The sequence below is a fragment of the Pomacea canaliculata genome, linkage group LG2 (genome assembly GCF_003073045.1).
Source record: "Pomacea canaliculata isolate SZHN2017 linkage group LG2, ASM307304v1, whole genome shotgun sequence".
In the NCBI taxonomy this organism is placed as follows: domain Eukaryota; kingdom Metazoa; phylum Mollusca; class Gastropoda; order Architaenioglossa; family Ampullariidae; genus Pomacea; species Pomacea canaliculata.
In genome coordinates this window covers 23,102,415-23,125,854 of record NC_037591.1, presented here as the reverse complement: position 1 = coordinate 23,125,854, position 23,440 = coordinate 23,102,415, and the positions used below count along the sequence as shown (strand labels likewise).

The window sequence follows — 23,440 nt, the reverse complement described above, 5'->3', positions numbered from 1 at the left end:
TGCTGATACACTTCTTAGTAGATTGCATTACCTTACGTAATCTTTCTTTTTACTGTTGGTGTGATCAGATGTAGTGTTGAGCGCAATGTGCCAATCTATGAGTTTTCATTTAAAGAAAAGAGAGACAGAAAAGTAGGTTCACTCACTGAAGCAGGGCCGCCGAAGCACACAGTGCAGGCAGATAATTCCGCCCCTTGCATTAATCATTGATTATTATTGTAACTTTTTTATTCCCAGCTAAATAACAGTAACTGTTACAAGTTGTATCACTGGAAAACTACATTTATAACTTAATATAGATGGAAAATGATAGAAAAGAGTTACCACGCTGCTCTCACACTGCATGGATGAACATTTAGACCTGTCATGTAAGTGTCAGTATGTGGAAATGACAAAAAAATTTCTCACACCTCTTCTAAGGAAATTCACCGGGGATGTGAAATCATAGATTAAAATGAAGATAAAGACAAACAACACCAGACGGACAGATAAATACGAGTGGGTCATTCCAAAAATGCAAGTTTATATCCTTCACTAATGGATGTTTATCATGTTGTCACAGATTAGGTACAATTACGGAACATAGCAGTAGCTCTAGTGGTGGTGAAGCCTATGCTTTATAGATTTTATGAAGTCTAGTTTTTTTTTTTCTTCATAATTCTTTTCTTTTCACTTTTGTTTAAGAAAATGAAAAAGAAATTACTGACTAAAACTGGGCCACTCCACAGCTGCTGAGCAGGGTACCAGCCCTCCATGTTCCCTCCCTCTCATCAGGTCTGAACTGAGCCCCTCAGAACTAAAGTTATATTTTTGTGTTTCTATATATCACGCCTGAATAATGATTTTCACTGTGGATTTCTGCTTTTTAAATTACATCCTTGTGTTCTGGAAGTGTCTAGTCTGAAAGAAAAAAAACTATTGGAAGCAATGTTTTTTTTTCTTTGATTGTTGCTTCCATAGAAAAAAATCCTGGCATTGTGGGTTTGATTAACTAAAGTACTGAAAACCTCACTTTGCATAAAAAATCAAAACAAAAAAAAAAGCCTGATTGTCCAGGAAAGCTGAAGTATGCATTCTGCAACTCCTGGAAATACCGGCAGTACTCTCCACTCCCCAAATCCCCTCATTATCTGCAACAAGCAAAAGTTGGCAAGATTGCCAGCGATCTGTTATTTGCAGTGCTGCGTAGGGAATATTTTTCGTGATGAGGTTGGGTACCATCAGCACCTTAGCGTATGATGTAGCTTCATTCACAGCTTTCTCCACACCTTCAAGCATTTTGTCCGTCAGCCTTGTTGTTCGTTAACCTCATAACCTACCACTCATTTTATTACCACGAGAAGTCCTGCTGCAGCCTTCCATCCTCATCCTTATCGTGTGTCCCTTTTTTTTTTACGTTACTCATTGTTTCTTTCATGACTTCCAAAACTTTTTGTTTTTTTGCCCAGACATCTTGCAGTTCGTTGTCACTCATCTTTCTTGTTGAGCACGAGGACGAATCAAGTGTGTCTGCCAGGCTAGACAGTATGACTTGCTTTGAGAGCAACGGCGCCGTTGGTCTCGTGCGTACCGACTGAAGTGTGGAGCGAAGCCATTGTTATGGGCAGACGGAAGTCGTGTCGGTGGTAGATTGTTATCACGCGGAGCGGATTCCAGAGCGCGGCGCCCTCTTTGCGACTGCCGTGACACGGGGTGAGAGAGTCGCCATTTGAGCCCAGTCACCTGTGAAGTGGCCATTGTTCGCCCATTCAGGAGATGAGATTGAATGAGATTGACAGGCCGCACAGCGGGATCACGTGCGCCGCTCCTTCTCCCTCCGGAACTCGATCTTTGGACACATACCGTGGAGGTGTATAGGTGGACTGCTGTCTGCCGAGACCAATGCTTAGCCTTGCGAAGTTCTCCGCTGTTAGTCTCGGTGAACCTAAACAAAGAATGTGACTAAACCCGAAGCTTTGTAGTAGCATGCCTCGTTTTAGTAGTTAACTGGGGGAAAAAAATCGTCTGCAAGCAGTCCTGTAATACAAGTTCGTGCACTTACAGAGCATGCATGGGTCAGTATATATTTGTGTCTTATCAGCCAGTTCGGCTCATTTGTGAAAAAAGTAGAGATTTTAAAAAAAAATTAGTGGGTGTGACTTACATACAGGTGCGCTCAATAGACCGACATTTACGGTATATTTTTAAAAGCGAATATGCATGAACTGGAAAATTGACAGATCTCTGCTTTGAATATTGCTATTTTAGTTAGCATGTTGTCTTCTTATTTGTACTTTAGCGATGCTGTTAAGGTCTGCGTATTCAATCAGCTGTGACTCACAAATCAAGTCTGAAGGATTTCCCATGGCTGCAAGTTCAGAATGGCGAGAGCTACAGTTCAGATTTGCGGGTTTTTTTGTGGTTTTTTTTTGAGGGGGGTGGGGGGAGAAGAAAACTATTAAACACAATTCAGTGCGCAGTCATGCTGAAAGTATTTTAAAAAAGGCGGGATAACTGCAACATCTCACGGAAGGGCGGAACGTTCACGAGAGCGCGCAGTGTAGACAGGATGGTGCGAAACATTAAAACTAATAAGTCATTCTTGAACTTGTATTGAAATTACCAAGTGGAATGATAATAGCTATTCTCCACGAACCACTTCAAGTTTTGGGGGCCGGAAGTCGGTGAAGCACTAACATTTGCTCCATCCTGGAATGTTGAAAATTGGGGGAATACGAAAGTGATGTGAGGTTGGGGCTGTAAACACTTGCCGGCTGAGCAAGAGAGGGGAGGGAGGGTTTCCTGAGGTGCTCCCTTATCAAGGCGAGATCAAAGACTGATGAATGGAGGGCACAGAGAGTTGCCAGGTGGGAGGGAATAACGTAGGGGAGAGGGGGAAGTATAGCGACATTAGTTTCCTGTAAGCGATTATCGGCCCTTAAGGGCTCTTTTATGTGTGAGAACACGTTGACGACCCAGGCCGGACTGAACCGTTGCTTAGACTCAATTGCATGTCTGACACGGAAACTTAGCGCACGATGCAGCGTGCTTTGAAAGGGTTCAGGAAAACAGAAAAAAAAGCTAAAAATAAGGGGTTGAGTTAGAGTTTTTTTTTTCGATTTCAGGGAGTTTGTCATAGCGTCCATAACAACCAGTGTCAATGTTTAATAAGTCCTCACCACCACCAGAAAAAAGCAGAGATTCGATCCGTTTCATTTGAGTTATTTCGCACATGTGTTCTTAAGTCTTTGTACTCCGTCGCAGATAGACCAATCAGTTTTTTAAACATTTTCGATAGCCTTCACTCTTGGGAAATGTGTGATTAATGTTTTTATCCTTACAAAAGTAATATATCACATATTAAGACGAAGAATTTAATTATTTTAAATATATTCTGATTATTATTTTACTCTGCTATACTCTATCTTTTGGATTAAATAAACGATTCCTTTTACGCAACACCTAGTCTCAGAAAGACCCAGATGTTATCTACACTTTAAAATCACACATATATATATAGTCAGGGCAGCAGAGTGATGACTCGTGACTCGTCAGTCAAGGCCACGCTCTGTCGCTACCCCTGAAACCCCATCTCGCATCCTTGGGTGTGTGGGTATCCCAGGCTGGGAACGCCTGCCTCAGATGGAGCTTATAAAATATACCCCAGTTTCTGACCTAGTTACTGAAATAAACCGCGTGAACTGACAACAAATCACTCACGCGCCTGTAATACAGTGCGATATGACTCGATAGCTCTCAGAGAAGGAAGGAGCTGTGGGTACTGAGGGTAGTCAACTGTGGAGAAGTAGCTGTAACAGGAGCAAAAATAGAGCAGATTAAGCGGATAACTGTAGCAAAAGTAATAGCGGCAGCAAAAATGATGAACACAGCTTTTGGGACCTTGCTGAGCTCTGTATCAGCGCTGACAGCTAGCAACCCCATTCCTCAGTTTATCTCGGACATCAGGCCTTATTTCTGTGTGCGCCGTTAGAAATGGCGACTGATACCTAACATTTGTCAGCTGGCAGCAACCGAGGATGCTGAACAAAGTTTTCCCCTCTCCCTCTCAAAGGTCTTTGACATTAAGCTCTCTTTCTCTTTCTTACATAGCACTCAGAGTTCGGGTGTCAAACACAGGTCTTGTAATAGCCAGCGTACCTCTCTTGAAATCTTTGGTTAGCACTCTCGCACCCGTGTACGTGTCATCTTCGTCGATGAGCTCCGCCTGTATCCCTGGCCCTGCCTCCGATGATGTACCTCCCCTCTTTCCCCACCAACCTTTACAGCACCTATCGCAGTTACTATCTCTTGACTCTTGAAGGCGCATCTTCTCTCGTTGGTGATTCTCCACCCCGGCCCACCCCAAGTAGTACTCTATCCCTCACCCCGACCCTCCATCCCGCAACTCACTGTGCGCAGCATTTCCTCCTTCCACTTCAGCGGCCCCGCGGCCCTACTTGACACGGGGAGAAGGGTGCGTGGCGCAGGGTGGAGGTAGAAGAGGTCCGCACCAGATTTTTCCCACGCTTCGAAGGTTTCCCCTTCCCCCCTACCGGCCGCTTGCTGGTGAGGACGACTGTCGGCCTGTTGAGCGTCGCTTACAAATCGGCAGCGAGCAGATGCAGCGCCGTGACTTATCGCAGCAGCAGCAGCAGCAGCATCTCAGTGCTGTGGCTCATTTCAGGTTTGCGGGCCATCTGTTAGCTGAGTGACGTATCGCAGTCGCACGTAACCGGTCAAGTGTATCATTGCTAGATACCAGTAACGTGTCTCCCGTTACCGTTCTTATCGCCGAAAGATTTGGGTTAAGTCTGTGTCTGTACATTCCTGGATGGACCATGGAGCCAAGCCGTGTTTACCAGCCCGGCATTTTGGTCCTGTCAGGTGTATCCCATCCCCAGATTCACCAGTCAAGTGTATCTCCTTAGTGTGTTCACTGGTGTGCTGTAGGGTGTTCCCTCACTCTATATCTCATCACGGCGACATGCTTTGTTCCTGTCCATTCTTTTTCACTCTCATGTCTTATATTTTTTCTGCTTCATACATTTATTCTTGTTCTCTGCAACTGTGCTATTCCTTGAGCTTGTGGTGTGAGGGGCACACAGGTTTTTCTTTTTCTACTTTATCATTGAAGTGGCTAAGCATTATCACCTTGTTCCAGGTGAATCTCACTAAATGCTCTGTTTGCTCTTGGATAAAACACAGTGTTAAGTTATAGATATTCACTGATCCAGTTACATTCAGTTACATTGCAGTTGCATGTCTTTTCCCCTACAGGCTGGTGGATCAGAGATTTTAAAATTTTTCCTAGGTTCTCAAATTTAGCTTGTTCATTAAAAGCTCTTTCTGGAGATTTAAAGCTATCTTGGATAACTACATTTTTGTTTTTAACCCACAAAAAGCAAATCTACATTAAACGTTTTTTGGTAACTTTTTATGTTTGGCTAAAAATGATGGAATAGTACCAACCACGCATTCTTGTCAACAGTTAAAAAGTTATAACTGCCATTAGTCTCAGAGGAAAATATTCATAGCTTCCTATGATCTAAAGTTATTATCCTAAATTTTAATAATGAACTGCATAACTTCAGTAATTAACATGAATTGTGCAAACAAGCAAGGCAATTTCCCATCATCAACTGCTGTGTATTATAACTGCTTAATAACCCTCTTGTATTGCTGTTATATTTTTAATACTTTTCTTCTTTGAAGGGGCTTCATGGTTGTGCATGAAATATTGGTGCAAACTGAGAACAAAATACCAGAATTCTGTGAAGTGTTTGCTCAAGAAACCCACACACAGAGCACATATACACCAAAATACTGTGAAAATAACTTCATGGTAAATGCACTACCACATCCAAATCAGTCTTGTGGAGAATAGCTGTATTGTTAAATTCTCAGATGATACTGCATTGTTAACCTTGTTGCAGATGCATATGCAAGATCATGGCATAAATGATATTTGTAGGTGGATATCTTGAGAATAGATGTGAAGTGTGAAGTGACTCAGATTTGGTAAAAAAGTATCTTGAACTGAGCTTTAGCCAGTCATTGGGAATAAAACCTCAAACAATTGTACCCCACTTTTATTATGCCCAAACATAGCTATATTAAAGAAATTAAAAGTAGGTCTTCAATAAAGAGATGGTGAGCTATGGAGGAGGGTTGGAGCAGGCTATAAAAGAAACACCACTGCCCAATTAAAGAGGAAAGTCCAGAAAGTTGTAAATGTGTTTCACCTGAAACAGGCTGTATAACTATATAAATCACCCGATCAATCACTATATATTGTTGCATTTCACTATATTTCAATCCATATCTATATTATTATATCTCAGGTGGAAAAAGGATACCAGGTGACCTGTTGATCATTTTCTTACCTGCTAAATATTGTAACATTCTGGAACAGTTTACCTTGCTGGGCTTGCTAAGCTCATCTTGATTCAAGAGGATAGGGTTGGGGAAGCTGGAGTGGGAGAGATATTGAGAGGGTGGGATAAGGAGGTGAGGAAGGAAAATGCATTTAAAAATGTTTGTTAATATGGCGGCAACATTATTGCAGATGTGGGTACTAATGATTTATGGACCCTACATGGGTGATAAAATGCTTTCAGCACACCCTTGGCATGGAAAAGTTAAGATTTTCTCCCCAGGAAGTTATCAGCAAAACAGATTTTTTTTCTGCTGTATCCCAAACCTGTCTGTGAGGACAGAAAGCCCCTTTGTGCCTGCTTTTTTTCATGATTCAGTTTCGACAGTTATCCTTCAAGATGTACAGTGTTGGGGTCTTTAGAGCCGTGGATGCATGTAGACTGTGTACTAAAGCTAATTAAATGACAACTAAATCCATCATTCTTCAAACATTTTAAAGAGTGCTTAATATAGTAGATGGATGCAGTATAAAGAACATTAAATCCTGGAGCTCATCAGGAACATTTAAAGCAATCTTGTGAATAGATGAAGGCTTAATAAGTAACCAAGGCACAAAACACTTAAGCTTTAGTGTTTCCAGAGCAGTTCTGAACAGAACTGGAAATCTGTATAATAATTCTTCCATCATAATTACTTTTTTTCTTTCTTTTTCTAGTTTGCTGCATGTTTTCCTGTAGTGTCTGAAGATATTCAGCATCTTTCCTTTCAGGGTAGCATATTTTCAACATATTTCTTGCCTTGCCAGCTTATACACCTATTAAGATGATGTTTTGAGAGGTGGGGTAAAGGTGGTAGAGAGAAGAAGAGTGCAGATACACAAATCCAGTAAATTTATTTTCTACCAGCCCTATGTATTACAAGATAGATTTTGTTACCTGAAGCATTTGACTAAACCATCTTTGTTGTGATCATTCTTGTAATAGTTAATCTGTGTTCAAAAGCCTGAGATAAATATAACTAGAAATTCTGGTTGTCACATTGGTTTATTTAATAGTTCCATAAGTGCAGGTGTTTACTGTCATGTTAATAGACTTGCTTCTGGCTGATACAATAATTTTCAAGTGGTATAGAACTACTGCAGCAGAGTAGGACAGACAAGCTTACACATGGGTGCAGCATGCTTTTTTCCTGAGGGTTGTGAAAACATTTCTCCTCTCAATACTCCCCTACACTTTCTCTTGCACAGATGTGCAAGTGCCCACATATGGCATTTGCTCTTTGAGTCTCTTACAAAAAAGAAGTGGCTTAGATATGTCTTGGATCTGCTGCATGGTTGGGGGATGTGAGAGGTCCTTGTAGCGATCTCCCTGAAAGATAACCAGAGAACCAGCATCTCTCCCAGGCCCTTCGATGATGAGTCACTCAAAATAGGCACACAACTGAAGCAGGTTTTTGTTTTGTTTGGGTTTTTTTTCTCTCTCTCTTTTTGAGGTCTTACCTCACATGGCCTGATTGTCAGCATACATGCTCACCTTAAAACTCATATCTAGATAGTTGATAATAAGGGATTTTTAAAAAAAATGGAATAATACACTAACTTTTGAAAAATAATAGTGACAATAGTTACTATTTAAATATTTTTTTGTTTCTGATAACCATCATCTAAATGGTATAATTTTAGCTGTTTTTGCCTTTGAAATTCTTGTGCTATGACTCCATCTAGCCAACTCTGACACTTTATGTACACTGAATAGATTAATTCTCCTTGTGGACAACACTCATGCTTCATGAAGCTGGATAACACTTAGCCTTTGACTTTTTAAGGGAAATTGCACTGAGATGATAAGCAATGTTTGTGGTTTGCCATATTTTCCAGGTGCTGATAGTGGGTCTTCTTGTTTTTCTGCTTTTCTGGAAACGAGTGCATCTCTTGGTAAGATGTTTTTATTGGCTCTTTCCCATTCCCCTCCTACCCCAGTTTCTCCGACCTAATAGACCCTAAGAGTCTTATTTTTGAAGAAGTCCCTATTATTGAAAAAGAAGCACTATTCCCAAATTGCGTAGCATCACGCTTTACCAGAAAATCCAAGCTAAATGTTGTTGTTATATATGCGTTCTGTAGTATTCGCTCAAAATTTGCAGCTAAGAAAGCTAATGAATCTCTTTTATAGTCACCTTTGAAATCTTTCGAATGGAGAATAACATCTTTATTATGGACAGGACATGTACCTTTATAAAGTTATGGTCAGTGTCATGCTGCTTCTGTTCAGGTGTTTTTGACATCAGTAATCAGTGCCGGAGTAGCCATTCTTTGTGGTGGTGCTGCAGTTCTTACAGGGACACATATCATTCAGCCCATGCTGCACTTCGTCCAGTGCTCCATGTATGAGGCGCAGAGTGAATGCCACTGCTTGTCTCCATACAGCCGACAGCAGCTGTCACTGGAGTATTCTGACAAAGGTAAAGAGGAAATGTACATACAGATGCACAGTCATGCCCCTAAGAGTTAATAGGCAAGAACCACAGTCACACCTTGAGAGTGCCAGTCATTTTCCCAGCATGCCACAATGTAGCCTTAGTTGCTGGCACGGCGTTAAAAACAAACAAATCCCAGCATGCCACAATAGCACTTTCTCACAAGTGAAGTATCTCTTGTGATTCAAGCCCTGTACCATCTTTCCACTGTGCAGTGCATCCAGTGTATCCTTTGTGATTTGCTTAGTACAGAGAGTACACTATTATCCCATTTAGGCTTTATACTCAAGGACTCATTCATTTAAATCATATTTGAGTTTAGGTTGTGCTGACCAAATTTGAACCCGATGTACAGGGCTTTACTGGTAAAACTCTTACAATGCCATAGAGCCACTAGACTGTCCCTGTATGACTGTAGTTCTTTAAAAAGGGGGTGGTGCATCTGATACCTCTGCATATTTCTCAGTCTTAATTTTTCTACCTTTTACCATGAGAGAGCAGTGATCTAAGAAACAATTTGACAAAGCTGTATAGTACATATTTCAAAATACACATAGATGTGCAATGGTCATTAGATAGGAATGAAAACAGAGTAATACTCTTTTTACAGTCTTACTCCTTTTTCAACAGCTTTGGCAAAATATGTCTATGTGGGCGTGGCAAGCTGCAGCGCAGTGGAGGGGCAACTTCTACAGATGCTGTATGGATTATGTGTTGTATACATTGTTACCTTCCTTGTGTGCATTGCTGTGGCCGTGCTGGCACTGCTTGCCTACCACACAGAGAGACTATACAGAAGAACTTTAGAGGTACAGAAAGTCATTGTGAATTTTTCTTTATGAAAAACTTGTTTGTTTTAATTGGCATGCTGTCATGCATTTTATGCCTACAAAGTTAAGAAGGCCCTGACAGTGTAGTATGCAAGTGTATTTTGAAGATGTGCTTGTCCTGTGCTTGTTAAGTTTTTCTGAATTTGTCAGCTGTTTTCATACATTTTTAAGACATGAAAGTGTGTGCACATATGCACGCACATATATGCATGCACACATACACCACATACACAAACATGCATGTTCATATATGAATATATGTAGCACATATTAACCCATGGTTAATGTTATTTAACAGTTATCTGTTTTATATTAACAGGAGGAGTCTTATGAAGAGATATTCACTGTTAGCAATTCATCTACTCCACCCAACACAGAAGCAGAAAATGAGCATCTGAATATGATTCGGCCATCAGCTGATGAAGGAGAGACAACACCAACAGACATTATTTATAGTCCATCTGATGTTCCTGTTGACTATAATGAGGCATGCAGAATGCGGCGCAGTCACAGTTTCAGTCAACCACGACGGCAAAATCAGAGCTTTGACAGTCTCGAGTCAGGTGCTGTGTATGGCTGCTCTACACTGGGTCGCAGGGGGAGTTCTAGAAGAAATGAAGGACAAGGGCGACTGAAAGAGCATCGCCAGCGAGCCCGCAGGGCAGTCACACTCCACAATTTGGATACTCAGCAGCTTATGCTCATTCTCAGTCTGCAGATGCGGTACCTGCAAGAAAACAGTTCCCAGTGTCAGGCACAGATGAACACAAAGAAACTGGAGATGCAGAACAGACGCTCCTTGACCCCTGAACCTCAGAGTATCAAGCAGAAAAATGCTTTGCTAGATAAGGATCTCAATTCTGCAAAAATTATCCGATCCCACACCCCAGCCGTATCAGGTCCGGAAAGCACCAACCCCTAAACCAGCGGAACAGAATAATTTTTATGAAAATGCCCATGGATTAGGGTCTCCTTTGGATTATGAAAATGTGGACAGTTGTGTCAGCGCTGCTCAAATGACAGGTTTGCTGCGCAGTGCTGCTGTTGGGGGTGCTCTTGGCAATCAGCGTGGACTAGTGACTCTAGCACAGGATGGACCCAGTGCACAAGGAAAGCCTAACAGCAGACTTCACACTGGTGAGGTGGTATGTGGTACTGGTGTAAATGGTACTCTAAGTGATGGTAGTAAATCTTTAGGCAGCGCAAAGGCATCAACACGAGCAAACAGTTATGAAGATATAGACAATGTATCCGCAAGAGGGATTAATCTTCCTTCAACAGCTCTAAGGCATCCTATCTATGAGAACCAGCATGAAACTAAAGTAACTTCTGCTTCAGGGGTGAAGCCACATGTGACTGGCAGCCACAGGAAGAGATGGCCTAAACCTAACCCCAGCAATACGACATCATCTAGTGAGTGCTCTGACCAGGAGCATCCCACAAGACCAAAGAGTTACATTAGTGCTGTGGAAGGTACAAAACCTGCCTATTGCCATGATGAATGTCAAAGTGCAATTGGCAGGCCAGGCAGAGACTTGCAGCATGCACCGTACAGTGCAGCACAAGCTGTAGGAATGATATTGCCAAGATCATTGCCAAGCCCATCTGTTTCCACTGTGTCATCCTCACCAGCTTTTGGGTCGGGGAAAAACCTGCACAATGGTTCACATGTTGGTGTTGATGACATGCAGCTGGATATATATGCACGACCCAACAAAAAGGGGAAAGGTATGATGCCCCGGCGTGGGTTGACACCACAGTTAACCAGTTCAGGTTACACCTGCTCCACAGATGACAGCAGCAGGAAATCTGCTTTTCATAAAGTTTCCAGAGTTTCATCTTTGCCTTCTTCTGATGCTGCCTGTGACACAGATCTTGATGACCTAGAAACTGCAGTTGTTCAAAGACCAAAGCGTGTCTCTTCTAAGCCTTTACCACCATATTCACCTCCACCATCGTATGAATGTCTGGCTCACTCTCGGAACAGTTCCCTTCATTCCATTGCAAGCAGCTCCTCACACACAACTGATGAGGGTGATTTCTACCGACAGATCACAAAGACAAAGGGTCCAGCTAGAAATGCTTTGACTCCTTCTCATGGTGGTAGCAGCCATGGATTAGAGCCTGGAAATTCCAGGAGACATCTCAACCGTCATGGAAACACACAGAGTGCCACTCAGTCAGGAAGTCCAAGCTACTTGAGAAGCCAGAATGGTTATGCTTGTCATCAATTCCAGGATTTTCAGTTTAACCATCAGGGTGACCAAGTAGAAATTCATTCCTTTCCTTTCAGGAAAAACCATCACCAGCAAACCTCATATGATTACTGTCAGGGACAGGTTCCAGTTGTTAAGGGACCACCTTCACTTCAGTCATACGAAAATCTAGATGATGTTTTTGAAGACCCTAATGTGGAACAGCAGGTATTGTTGAGTGATAGATCAAATGGAAGCAGAGGTATATCAGAATGCCAAATGACTTCTGGTAGTCAAAGGATGGATGTGATGCATGGTAAAAGGAGTTGCCACAAGGCTCAGTATGAAGGAATAATGCATCTTTCAAGTAATGATGACAGTGACTCGGAGGTCATGGAAACTGTCATTTAATCATGCCACTCTTATGATAAACATTAGTTTGATTTGTTTCTAAAAACTGAATTAAAGGATTATTTTGGACAAATTTGCTTTAGAAATCATCAGTATAAGCAGCTGGTTATCCAGTAATGGTTTTAAGAAAACAAGTCAGTGGTGCATTATATTTTGCTTTTTTTTTTAGTTTTTAAGTGCAGAGAGTTCTAGTTAACTGTTTATATTGTGTTGCATTAAAAACTAAAAGCTGCGATTTTGTCATCCCCTGAGTATATATATATATGAGAGATATACAAATTGTGTTTTTATAAAATGAAGTGCCTCTGACTTTCTAAAAAGACAATCATGAGAATTACACTAATTTTCTTATATTCTGCGTGTAGTAGATGATCCATTTTACTTCAGAAGGACAAAAGGAAATTATTTTACTGTATCTTCTAAATGCTTTACTTTTGTATAAATTGTACATATATATATAGATGCTTTATGAATTGTTCTCAAAATGCAAAAAAAAAAAACATTTGTTCATTTGAAAAATATTAGTTTGTGAATATTGAAATTGTGATAAAAACAGCTAAACTCCTAACGAAAAAATAACAAATAAAATTAATCATTTATACATGAAGACCTTTAACCAGGGTAGACCTAATAATATGGCTTGGAAGTGTATGATGACAATTAAGATATGACCATTTAACACAAACAATTGACTGTTTGTCATCAATGGTTTAGAATCTCAGATAAGTAGAGTATGGGATTTTCTTTACGGGCATTTATATTAATGAAAACTACTGTATTGGTTCATCAATGGGATAAACATCGCTTCGTTGGCAGCTTCTGAGAAGAGGAAATGCAATTGTCCTGATCTTAATGGAGCACCTACCATCTCCTTATTTTGTACTGATAGCTCTACTCCACTGTTTAATAATCGTTAACTTTTAAAATGTAATTTTAAGTCCAGCAATCTGTCATATATGCATGTTATTTTCCCTTATCTTATACTTAGCTGTTCTCTAGGGATTCAAAGTTTACCTAGAACTATAACAGAAAACTCCTCTGGTCCTATAACAAACAGTGCCTGATTTAAGGAAGATAATATGTAATGGAAGGTTAGGCCTTTCCCATGGAGTGCTCTAGTGTAGACTCATTAAACCACTAAGAAGTACACTGCACCCCACTACCTGCCTACTTAAGTCCATTAAACCGCAGGACCTTTTCCTTTTTTAAACTCTTTAGCAATAACTCATTTTTATGTAGAATCGTCGTATCAAACCATCGTGCAATGTACTAATTAGACAAAAACCAGTTGAGTTCACTAATGGAATATGAATGAGCTGGAAGAAAAACCCACAAGTGTTTTTGGAGAAACATTAAAGATCCAAAAGAGAACCCTCACCTGCTGAATCATCAGTCTTATGCTGGATAGACTTGTGTAAGGAATGTTGAACTTATTTTTCCCACCTCTAAAATACAAGGTTACTTTGATTAAGTAATTATCACTGATTCTTTTCAATCCTCACATTGTATGTGTACAATTTAAATAGAGGTAAAAAATATTAGTTGAAAGTTTACCTATGTATTAATAGAGCTGGATTTGATAGTAGATGCTGCATCATGCTTGGAAAACTGTTGTAGTCATGTGGCCAAAAACTAGCTTTTGCCTTTATAGATCTAACTCTTAATAAAGTTTCAAGACAAGTGACTTCATTTGTTTGTGACCATAGTCTTGGTGAAAAGCAGCTGATTGTATTGCATAGCCTGATGATCTTGTGTGAGATAATTGGTAATAGGATGATGGCACTCCATTGTTAACTAAATGAAATTTGAATTTAGGAAATGACAGTTGAGTAGGTCTCATTGGTTACAGCATGAGGGTGAATTCACTTGTCTGGCTACAAGTTCATGAGTGATGTTGGCATTCATGCTGCTTTTTGTATGCTTGATGTGAAAATTAGTGCATTGCGTTTGGTCTTTATGTATGGTAGACATTGAAAATTGGATTTAGCAATATCTCTGATGTTTATGGTGCCATGACAAAGGTAAAGTTGATAAAATACATTTTTGCTGACCAGTATTAAAATAAACATGATGCTTTAACAGAAATCCAGTTTTGAGTATTTGATATACAAATCAACACTAGTATTCTTACCAGAATCATTCTATGTACATTTCTATTATATTTAGGGTATTTTTTGTTACTTAACATATGTGGTGGTCAGAAAGTGAAAACTTTCTAAGAATCTCCAGTTTAGAATTTTTGTAGAGTGGGTTCGATATTTTTCCTAAACCAAAAAATGTTGGTTGATTAATGATGGCACTGCTTTTTTTTGTTTTTGTTGTAAACAGATAATTTCCTTTAAGAATCTAAGTGGAAATATGAGAAATATAAAAAAATTGATGTCGAGATCCATTTTTAACAAAAGAGGAGAACTACTTTCGAATGTTGGAGTGACTTTGGGGTTGAGTCCCAAATCAACTTTGAAGCTTTTAAAAATGATTGTCACAAGAATACTCAGGAGTGATGAGCATGATAGTATATGCTCCTGCAGCAATTTAAAAGTGGAAATTATTTTGTACTCCATAATACAGCTTAGTTGTATTATCTACATGACTGTTGTGGTTGGTCTTGACTGCAATGATGAGACTAAAAGTTGCAGTACATGTGAATAACCAAGTCAAATACTGGAGATGTGTATATATATGTTGACCACAGAAAATAGTTTACTGTTAAATTGATTATTCTTACTGGTGCAGTGAGGAAGAAATTGGGATCAGCTGGTAGCAGAATAGTTTTAGAAGCAGGACTGTTGAATGGAGTTGACTTTTCAATGTTAGCAGTTGCTTCCCTGGATTATGACTTGGCTTCAGCAGTCGCTGTTGTATAAAATCTGTTTTTCTTAAATTGTGAATGCCTGATGTGTGAAGTGGCTACAAGGTGTAAAAGGAATCATTTATGTAGAGTGGGAAAATGGTTAATCATTTTGTTGTATGTATTAGATGCTGCTGCTGAGAGAAACCTCAGTTTTCTGTTGTAAAGTTTCTTAACACACGATAGAGCACTTGCACTAAAACACACATATTTTGAGCAGCATATTTTCAACTGTCACATTGATTAAAGAGACTCCTTTTCATAGCCCAGGTAATTTTTTTTATTAAATACCATGCCAGCAACATTTTGAACTGTCAGGTATAAAGAACCTGTTGTGGAAGTAAATTTGGATTGGATGTGTTAGTAAGCAGGAGATTCCTAGCATGTGTTTAACCATGGATATACAAATTGTAATTTTTTTTATGCAGTTTTTTTCATTATCTACTTTTTCACTGTCTTTAATTCTTGTTAGCAATAACTTGCGCAGATCTCATCAAACAATGCAGTTTCTCACGAATATAACAGTATCATTCCAAATATAGCATACCTACTGACCAGTACAAATTTGTGCAGTTCTTGTTAGTTAGTTCTGTACAGTGATTTTTGTAATTTTCTGTTACCAGTAAAACATTTGTACATCTGAGTGCTTTGTTTCATTTAAAAATTTTGGAGCAAATTTTACACATGCAAGCCCCTTCCTTTCCCTACACTAAAGCATGTCAGCACAAACACTTGGGCATTAGCAACCACATTTAAAAAGGAAGAAAATAACCATTACCACTTCAAGGATACAAATTTGTTTCACTTGGTGTCTGTGGAAATTTTTGTCCATAGAGATTTTACAATTTTAAAACTAATTTCTATAATTTACAAATGTTAGGCAAAAATGACTAAAAATGACTCAATTTCATGTTGCTACAAAGTGACAAATGCCGTTAAAGATTGGCATAAAAGAAAGCTAATGATCTGGAATATTTTATTAGACAGTTTTGTAATACTGCAGAAGGATCTATTGAAAGGCATTTTGTCTGCCAAGGCTTCTGTCCACCTGGCATACATTTTTCTGGCATACGCCTTCACCTCACTCAGGAGCACACGGAAGGCAAAAAACATCAGCCAGAAGATCAAGCTGAGAATCTTCAAGTCAAATGTGATCAGCACCCTCCTTTACAGATCAGAATCATGGAAGATGACCAAAACCGTCAGTAACAAGCTTGACGTCTTCCAAAACAGATGACTCAGGCGCATACTTAACATCTTTTGGCCAAATACCAACGAAGAACTGAAACAGAGTCCATCACCACACAGGTTCAACGAAGGCGTTGGCCATGGATTGGACATGTGCTCCGCCAGCAGACAGCAGACCTCTCCAGAGTCGCCCTATGATGGACTCCAGGCTGCCCAAAAGAAACTTGGAGAAGAACAGTGGAAAGTCAGAAGAAAGGAAAGGGCTGGACATGGGGTCACCTAGACCGGGTTTCAGCCGATCGACATCAGTGGCAGACTCTGGTTGAGGCCTTATATGCAACCTGATGCACGAAGAGGATTAGATAGATAGATCCTGCTTTATGAAGTGTGGACTCTCCCTGCAAATACAGAGAGGAGAATTCAGGCATTCGAGAAGTGTTTGAGGTGGCTGCTCCGTTAACTTATACAGGAAACATCAAACCAATGACTTTGCATAGACATATTTGTAGGACACCAGGAACCCCTAACTGCAATCAAGAGGCGTAAAGTGGTCTGGTCTGGTAACGTGAATTTGCATGACACTTTGTGTGAAAAGTTATCCCACAAGGTATGTTGGAAGGTAGTCAATGCTGCAGTGGCCGAAGAACCAGATTACGACTGGGAAGGAGTGGGCTGTTTATCCAGTGCATTCATGAAATAATAATAATAAAAAAATTTTAATCTTCTGACAAGTTTGTTGGTTAATAATCAGTATTTTGATTAATTTCGCACTCTCACATGTTTTAACAGATCAGATATTCTGACACATGAGATCTTTCTTGACAGATGGTGTAGAAGACCTGGAAACTAGACAAATGCACATATTTATACCACACAGAATTTTAATTGAAGAGTTGGAAAACGGGATGTTTGCAGGATTTATATATTCATCATGTATTCATATACAGTAAATGTTGTTTGATAATATGGAATGAACATTTTTTAGTTGTGAAATTTACTGCCTTTATTTCAGTTGTGAAGTACATGACTAAACATGACACCACCCTGTTTTGTTTTTTTTCTCTTAAATGAAATATTCACCATCAGCTCACATCTTACAAACCTACTAATGCACATGAAATTTCATAAAATGACTTTGAAACATACCAAATATAAAACCATTTTTACAGATTTAACAGCACTTGATAAATTATAGTCCACACTGTTCTGAACAAAGAACCTAACACAGGATAAGACAAAACTGGAAATATTGAAAATAGTAAATCTTTTTTTTAAATAGCTATAAAAATGTGTTTTAAATGTATTTTCATAAGCTGAATGTGGATTATTTAAGAAACAGCATAACATTATACTGTCTTTCACACACTTTAGCAGAAGTCCGGTGGTGCAACAGTTACTCATTTTGTCAATACAGTGAGGGTTGACTGTTCTGGGTTAAGTTCTTGTCTCTGGCACTCTGTTTTTTCTCTACATGTGGCATCTGCACACAGGAATGGCTGCCTTGCCCTGATACAGCCTTAGTTGCTAGCTACGTGTAAAACACCAGTTCCCCACACATAGTTATACAGCAGCCGTGCTGAGGGATGCCTCTGGCCCCAGTAAGTTGAAAATCCATGACCTGCTATGAGTCTGCATGCACATAACCACATGGTGGTGGAACTTCTTGCACTGTCTTCTGACACTGATACTTCTCTGATATTTTTTAAGAAATGCTTTATTTTTGAGTATATTATGTCAATATGTTAAATCATCTGTGCAGATTTACCTTCTTTAATATTTTTATGTGAAATAGCAATTAAAAGAAAGTAGTGGAATCCTGCAATCACATTTTCATCCACTGTAAGCAAAAGATTAACTGCATTGAGGCAATAATTTGTATCATTAACACACAAGCATTTCAGACAAGGTAAATGCATCTGTAACTAATAAAAAAGACCAAATTCTGAAAACTATAAAATAATGAAAGGCCATACTACTGCCATTCTCGATTATAAGCAGAAAGTAGTGACTGAACCTAACAATTCCTACTTGCAGATGCATTTGAAATTTGTCAATAAATAATCCAAAAAGGCATTCTGATCTGAGTTTCCATGCCTGTGATTACCTACCTATAATGTTGCTGTGCACAGTATTTAATTTACACGAGATGCATGCAGAAATATAAAATGATTTTGTTCTGAAAAATAAACTGTTTATCTGTGTGTGCATGGTCATGTGCTTGCATGAAACCTCTACTTTCTGGTTGCAGGGACTAAATTCTGCATTGACAAACCATAAATCGGAAATAAGAATATGTATGTGTTGAAGAAATGCATAATCTCAGAGGCTAACCATTTTGTGTGTGTGTGTGGTCACAGACAGTGCAACACTTTTACAGTTTTACATTCATCATCATGAAAAGGATTCCCAGGCACACTAGTAATCCTTGCACGTCAATCACACGTATTCTTAAAATCGACTAACAAACCAGCTATGAAAGAACATTTTTAAATCTGGCTTGAGAAGATACTGATGTGCAAGAAAAATAGCACTGACCTACACGGCAGTGATAAAATTGCAGTTCTTGTTAGTGAACAATGCACAGTTCATAAACTTAGATCAGCATGTCATGATTTACAAGGGGCAGTCAAATGAAATGCAGCAGACGCCGAGCAAATAATTCCTGCTCGTAGACTCTCTACATACCAAAGAAGTTAGCATTCCTGACTGGAAAGAACAAAACAAAATGGAAGCATTCAAACGAAGCAGCATATTGTGATACAATTTCTGACTGTAGGGGGTGAAGTAAGAATTTATTATTGAATGCTTGCCCTGCATGGTGAACATTCGTTTGTGTGAATCTGGTGTGTGGAAATGGGCGGCACAATATTGCGATGGACAAATGTTATTGAAAGATGATTCATGAATAGAGCAAGCTCATGGCGTCAAACTGTGCAGCGGTGGATAACCTGATCTGCATGAACAGATGTATAACAGGATGAAATTTCCAGTCTTGTAGACATCAGTCATGGCAGTGTCCACACCATGTATTCAAGAAAAGTTTGGGTATTGGAAAATCTGTGCCCATTGGGTACTGTGACACCTTCCTAAGGAACAAAAGGTAGACCATCCCCTCCTCTGAAAAAGTTCAAGACTCAGGCCAGTGCAGGGAAACTCATGTTGTCCTTTTTCGTTGATCATCAGGGGCCTCTCCCAGAGGAATTCTAGGAACATAGTCACACCATTAATGTAGAGCAGCATGTGGGTGCTCATGGGTGCCTGCATTCAAAAAATAAAAAACAAACACCCAGGACTCTTGACACAAAGTGTAATTTTGTTACACAACAATGCATGCCCCCATAAGACAAACTTCATGAACGATAAGCTGGCACTGTTCTGGTGGGAAATACTGACTCACCCACCCTATAGCCCAGATTTATTGCCATGCGATTTCCACATCTTTAGTGAAATGAAGAACCATCTGAAAGGCAAAAAATTCCCATTGGATGCATCAGTGCAGGAGGCTGTCCATGAGTGGGTTTCATCCCAGTACATCCATCACCTCGTTCCACAATAGGAGAAGTGCCTTGCCAACCATGGAGATTATTAACTGGTAAGTGAATTTCCAAGTCTGAAATCTGCATCTACTACATTTCATTTGACTGCCCCTTGTATATCATTTAAAATAAAAAAAAAAAAAAACAATGAAAAACTAAACATAAAAAAGTTGGAAAGAGTGGCACTGTGCAGACAACTGTAAATGTCATCTCATTCTCGGTGAACAAGCACAAAGATCCCCAAGCATATGAGAATGGCATACTGAAACAAAACAAATCAAGAAAGAGTAAATAAGTCCAATATTTAGCTAGCTTCTTAAAACTTACATAAAGTACAATATTAAGTGTTAAAAGTTTGACTGTTTTCATGGTCTACACGCAGTAACAAAGAATAAGCTTATCCTAAAAACTTAAAATAACTAATATCTTTCAGCACCAAACACTTTAAAAAAATTAAAACTGATGACTCTGTTTAAAAATAAAAAAGCCCAAGTCATTTTATGATGAAAACATAATAAAATGAAATCTTGAAATGATAATTGGCTTTTAATCCATGTTATAAACATCACAGTTTAAATACAACAGTAACATGGTGTCTATACAACCAATATCAGCTTTAAACTACAAAGGCCACAGGCTCACTAGTCTTGTGTAAAGCTTAGATTGAAAATAAACTATAAGGTTTTTTTTATACTTGACATTGATGTCAGTGATAGGAAAACAAAATGTCAACAACAGCAATGCCAAAATCTTTGCCTAACTTTACTCTGTTGAACATTTGGAGGCACTTGAGCAACAAACAACTTAAAAAAAAAACTGTTTCTGACCAAAATATACAACCCAAACATCATTTATGTTCTGCCTGTGGACAAAAGGGTAATCCTACAAAATTTGGTTAGAATCTAGCTAATGGGGCAGTTTGTATGGTGCTCAACCATCCACACCTAGCCACTTGGTAACATATACTACTTCACTCTGCTTTACTACTTCATTATTCACTCTGCATAAGATAGAAACAGCTCATAGAGAGAGCCTGAATATTTTAACACTTCTATCAAAATGCTTAACCTTTGAAAATAGGCATTTACTTTAGCTTTACTTTTTCTCTCATCTTTGTGTGCTAATCTAAGTTTATATGCAACACAGCTCATTTTACCAGTATGCATTCTCCCACACATACCTATGTATGCACTTCACCCCACATACTCCTATACACACATCCTCCACCTTTCATAAACTGAAAGGAAAAAAAAATGGAAGTGGTTTGATAAGAGCTGCTAAGAGAATCAGTCATTTTGGACTTTACCTTAAATTTTGGATAGTCATTCATGAGTATGGTGACAATGCCAACATAAGGCACAAACCTGCAACACCATAAGAATATCATGATCGTGCAGTTTAAAAATTTCCCCAAGGTAGACTAATCAATAAGTTAGTACAAGATGACTTTATACCATCTTGAAAAACATGTTTTTGAAAGTGAAATAAGATTTCCATGTGATCATTAAACCATTTGTTATCAGGTAGCATATCAGACTGTATAACAAAGTAAATTATCTCAATTATCTCAGAAGACTACCCACCATGTAACATGCTAACAGTGATGCTCATTATATATAGTCATACATATCTATATATATAATAGTAAAGGTATAAACAAGACAAAAAAGAAACACTATACTCACCCTCTTGCTCGTCCAACTACATCTTTTTTATCCAACCACAGTTGTCCTGGAGCATACAGCCCACGATCATCAACAGAGTTGTTGTCTCCCTTTGTCAGAAACTTGACTGACCCATCTTCCCTGCATAAAAAGGGAACTAACTGAATTTATGTGATGCAGCGATATTAACAACAATCCCTGACTTATTTTTTAATTCTCTATAGTTTAAGGTGAATATTACACCATTCTGAAAACTTTTCCATCACTTTTACTTACTTCTCATGTACTTTGAGGACACGATGTACAATTGGGATGTCACGACCCTCTATTTTGAAGACAACTATCTCCCCTACCCGAATTGGTTCTTCTTTGTAGTTGGTAAGAAAGAGAAGGTCTCCCCTGTGAAATGCTGGCTCCATGCTACCACTGGAAACACCATCACATAACTGATTAAATAACTGATTTATACTAAAACAAAGCAGTAATCATGTTGGGATTTTAAACTACCTGCATATTGCAATAAAGCAACAATTCTATTCACTATGCCACAAGCAGTGTAAGTTGACAACTTTCTAAACTGTCCCAGACTTATTACTCCTGCATTTCCCTTTTTAATTTTTCTTACGTAGAAACAAGGTGATATTATATTATTATTTATTGTTGTTAAAATGCAGAAAATGTGATTTGTTGCTTTTTACCTCATAGGCTGGCACTGCTTTTATAAAACTATAGATACTTCATATGTAGTCTTACTTCCAGTGGCAGGGTCTGTGCTGTCTTGCATACAAAAGATTTAAGGTATTGGTTAGGATCAGGGGTTAGAGGTTGGTTCTACCATTGAGTTAATGGTAGTATGGAATTTAGAGATAACTATAGTGGTTTAGAGGTAACTATAGATTTCAAATAAAAAAAGAAAGAAATACTCATTGATTCTAAAGTAGAATTTTAGACCGGCAGATAATGAGTTCTAGCCATATCTAGATATAGACTTGACTTACCTCAAAACAACAACTATTGGTGACTCACTGCCAGTGACCACCATAAGCCCCTTCCATATCATCAGTGCTGAGGAAACAATCATGCCAAAGTTGAGGAACTGATAATATAACTGCAACACAGAAAATCTGGAATTTAAATCACTTCCATGTTCAAAAACTTCCTGTTACGGTTGTAGTGGCACTGTTAATGCATTCTCAAGTCACTGAAAGATAATAATTCTGAAACAAAGATCGCCAAAATAACGAGTATGCTACTAAGGTTTCATTCGTGAAAGTTTCGGATACATTTGCTTTTGTTATTTTTCTGATTTTTGCGGCTGCATTTTGTTTATTCGATGGTACACGCGAATAGTTGATGAGTTTGGAAATAAAATAATTGAAGATTTTTAACCCCAAAATGCACGTCTTATTAAACATAATCAATTTCCAAAACTGTATACGACTATCTTTAAAAAAATACTTGCAACTGAAGAACATCTTATTAAACAGCTGTATGACAATTCGGCTACAGTCTACGTTCTCAAACGTGCGTATGACAGATGGTCACTGGCGCATCGTGTATGCTCCACATGCTTATTTCGCAAACAGAAATTTACTACAAAAAACACATATTCATAACAAAAAAGGATAAATGAATATGAAAATGTACCTGTCGCTTATTCATACGACGTACGTCATCCAGAAAATCAAAATTTAACATTCCACTCATGTTGCCGTCTGCTCGCACTCAAAAGCTGACGCGAAATCTCGTTTAAGTAACGTATCGCTGATTATCCCCCCTTGTTTAATCTTTTACTACACGCTCCAATTTCTATTGTGTAATACGATTTCAACTGTTCAAAATTTTCATCACATCGTGTATCTTTTAGTTTAAAATATAAGTTTATCTCAATGACGAATAGAACTTTTTTAAGAATGAAAAATTTAATAAAATTTTA

The 23,440-nt window shown here is 38.8% G+C and overlaps 2 protein-coding genes across 3 annotated transcripts in view; one reads left to right on the top strand and one right to left on the bottom strand.

Annotated features, from left to right (window-relative positions):
• Positions 1-15,759, top strand: part of LOC112558172 — a 33,548-nt gene extending 17,789 nt beyond the window's left edge. For both annotated transcript variants that reach the window (XM_025228462.1, XM_025228461.1), the window contains exons 3-6: positions 8,231-8,287; positions 8,625-8,814; positions 9,460-9,638; positions 9,979-15,759. In XM_025228462.1, coding sequence (XP_025084247.1) covers positions 8,231-8,287; positions 8,625-8,814; positions 9,460-9,638; positions 9,979-10,581 — 1,029 coding nt within the window. In that variant the 3' untranslated portion in view covers positions 10,582-15,759. The remainder of the gene's footprint in view (positions 1-8,230; positions 8,288-8,624; positions 8,815-9,459; positions 9,639-9,978) is intronic.
• A 1,522-nt stretch (positions 15,760-17,281) lies between these two features.
• Positions 17,282-23,281, bottom strand: LOC112558192 (signal peptidase complex catalytic subunit SEC11A). Its single transcript, XM_025228484.1, has 6 exons — positions 23,152-23,281; positions 22,503-22,612; positions 21,781-21,930; positions 21,526-21,645; positions 21,147-21,204; positions 17,282-20,102 (listed from the first exon to the last, which is right to left on the bottom strand). Exons 1-6 carry the CDS (start codon positions 23,209-23,211, stop codon positions 20,052-20,054), a joined length of 549 nt encoding a protein of 182 aa, XP_025084269.1. The 5' UTR covers positions 23,212-23,281; the 3' UTR covers positions 17,282-20,051.
• Between the last annotated feature and the right edge of the window lie 159 nt (positions 23,282-23,440).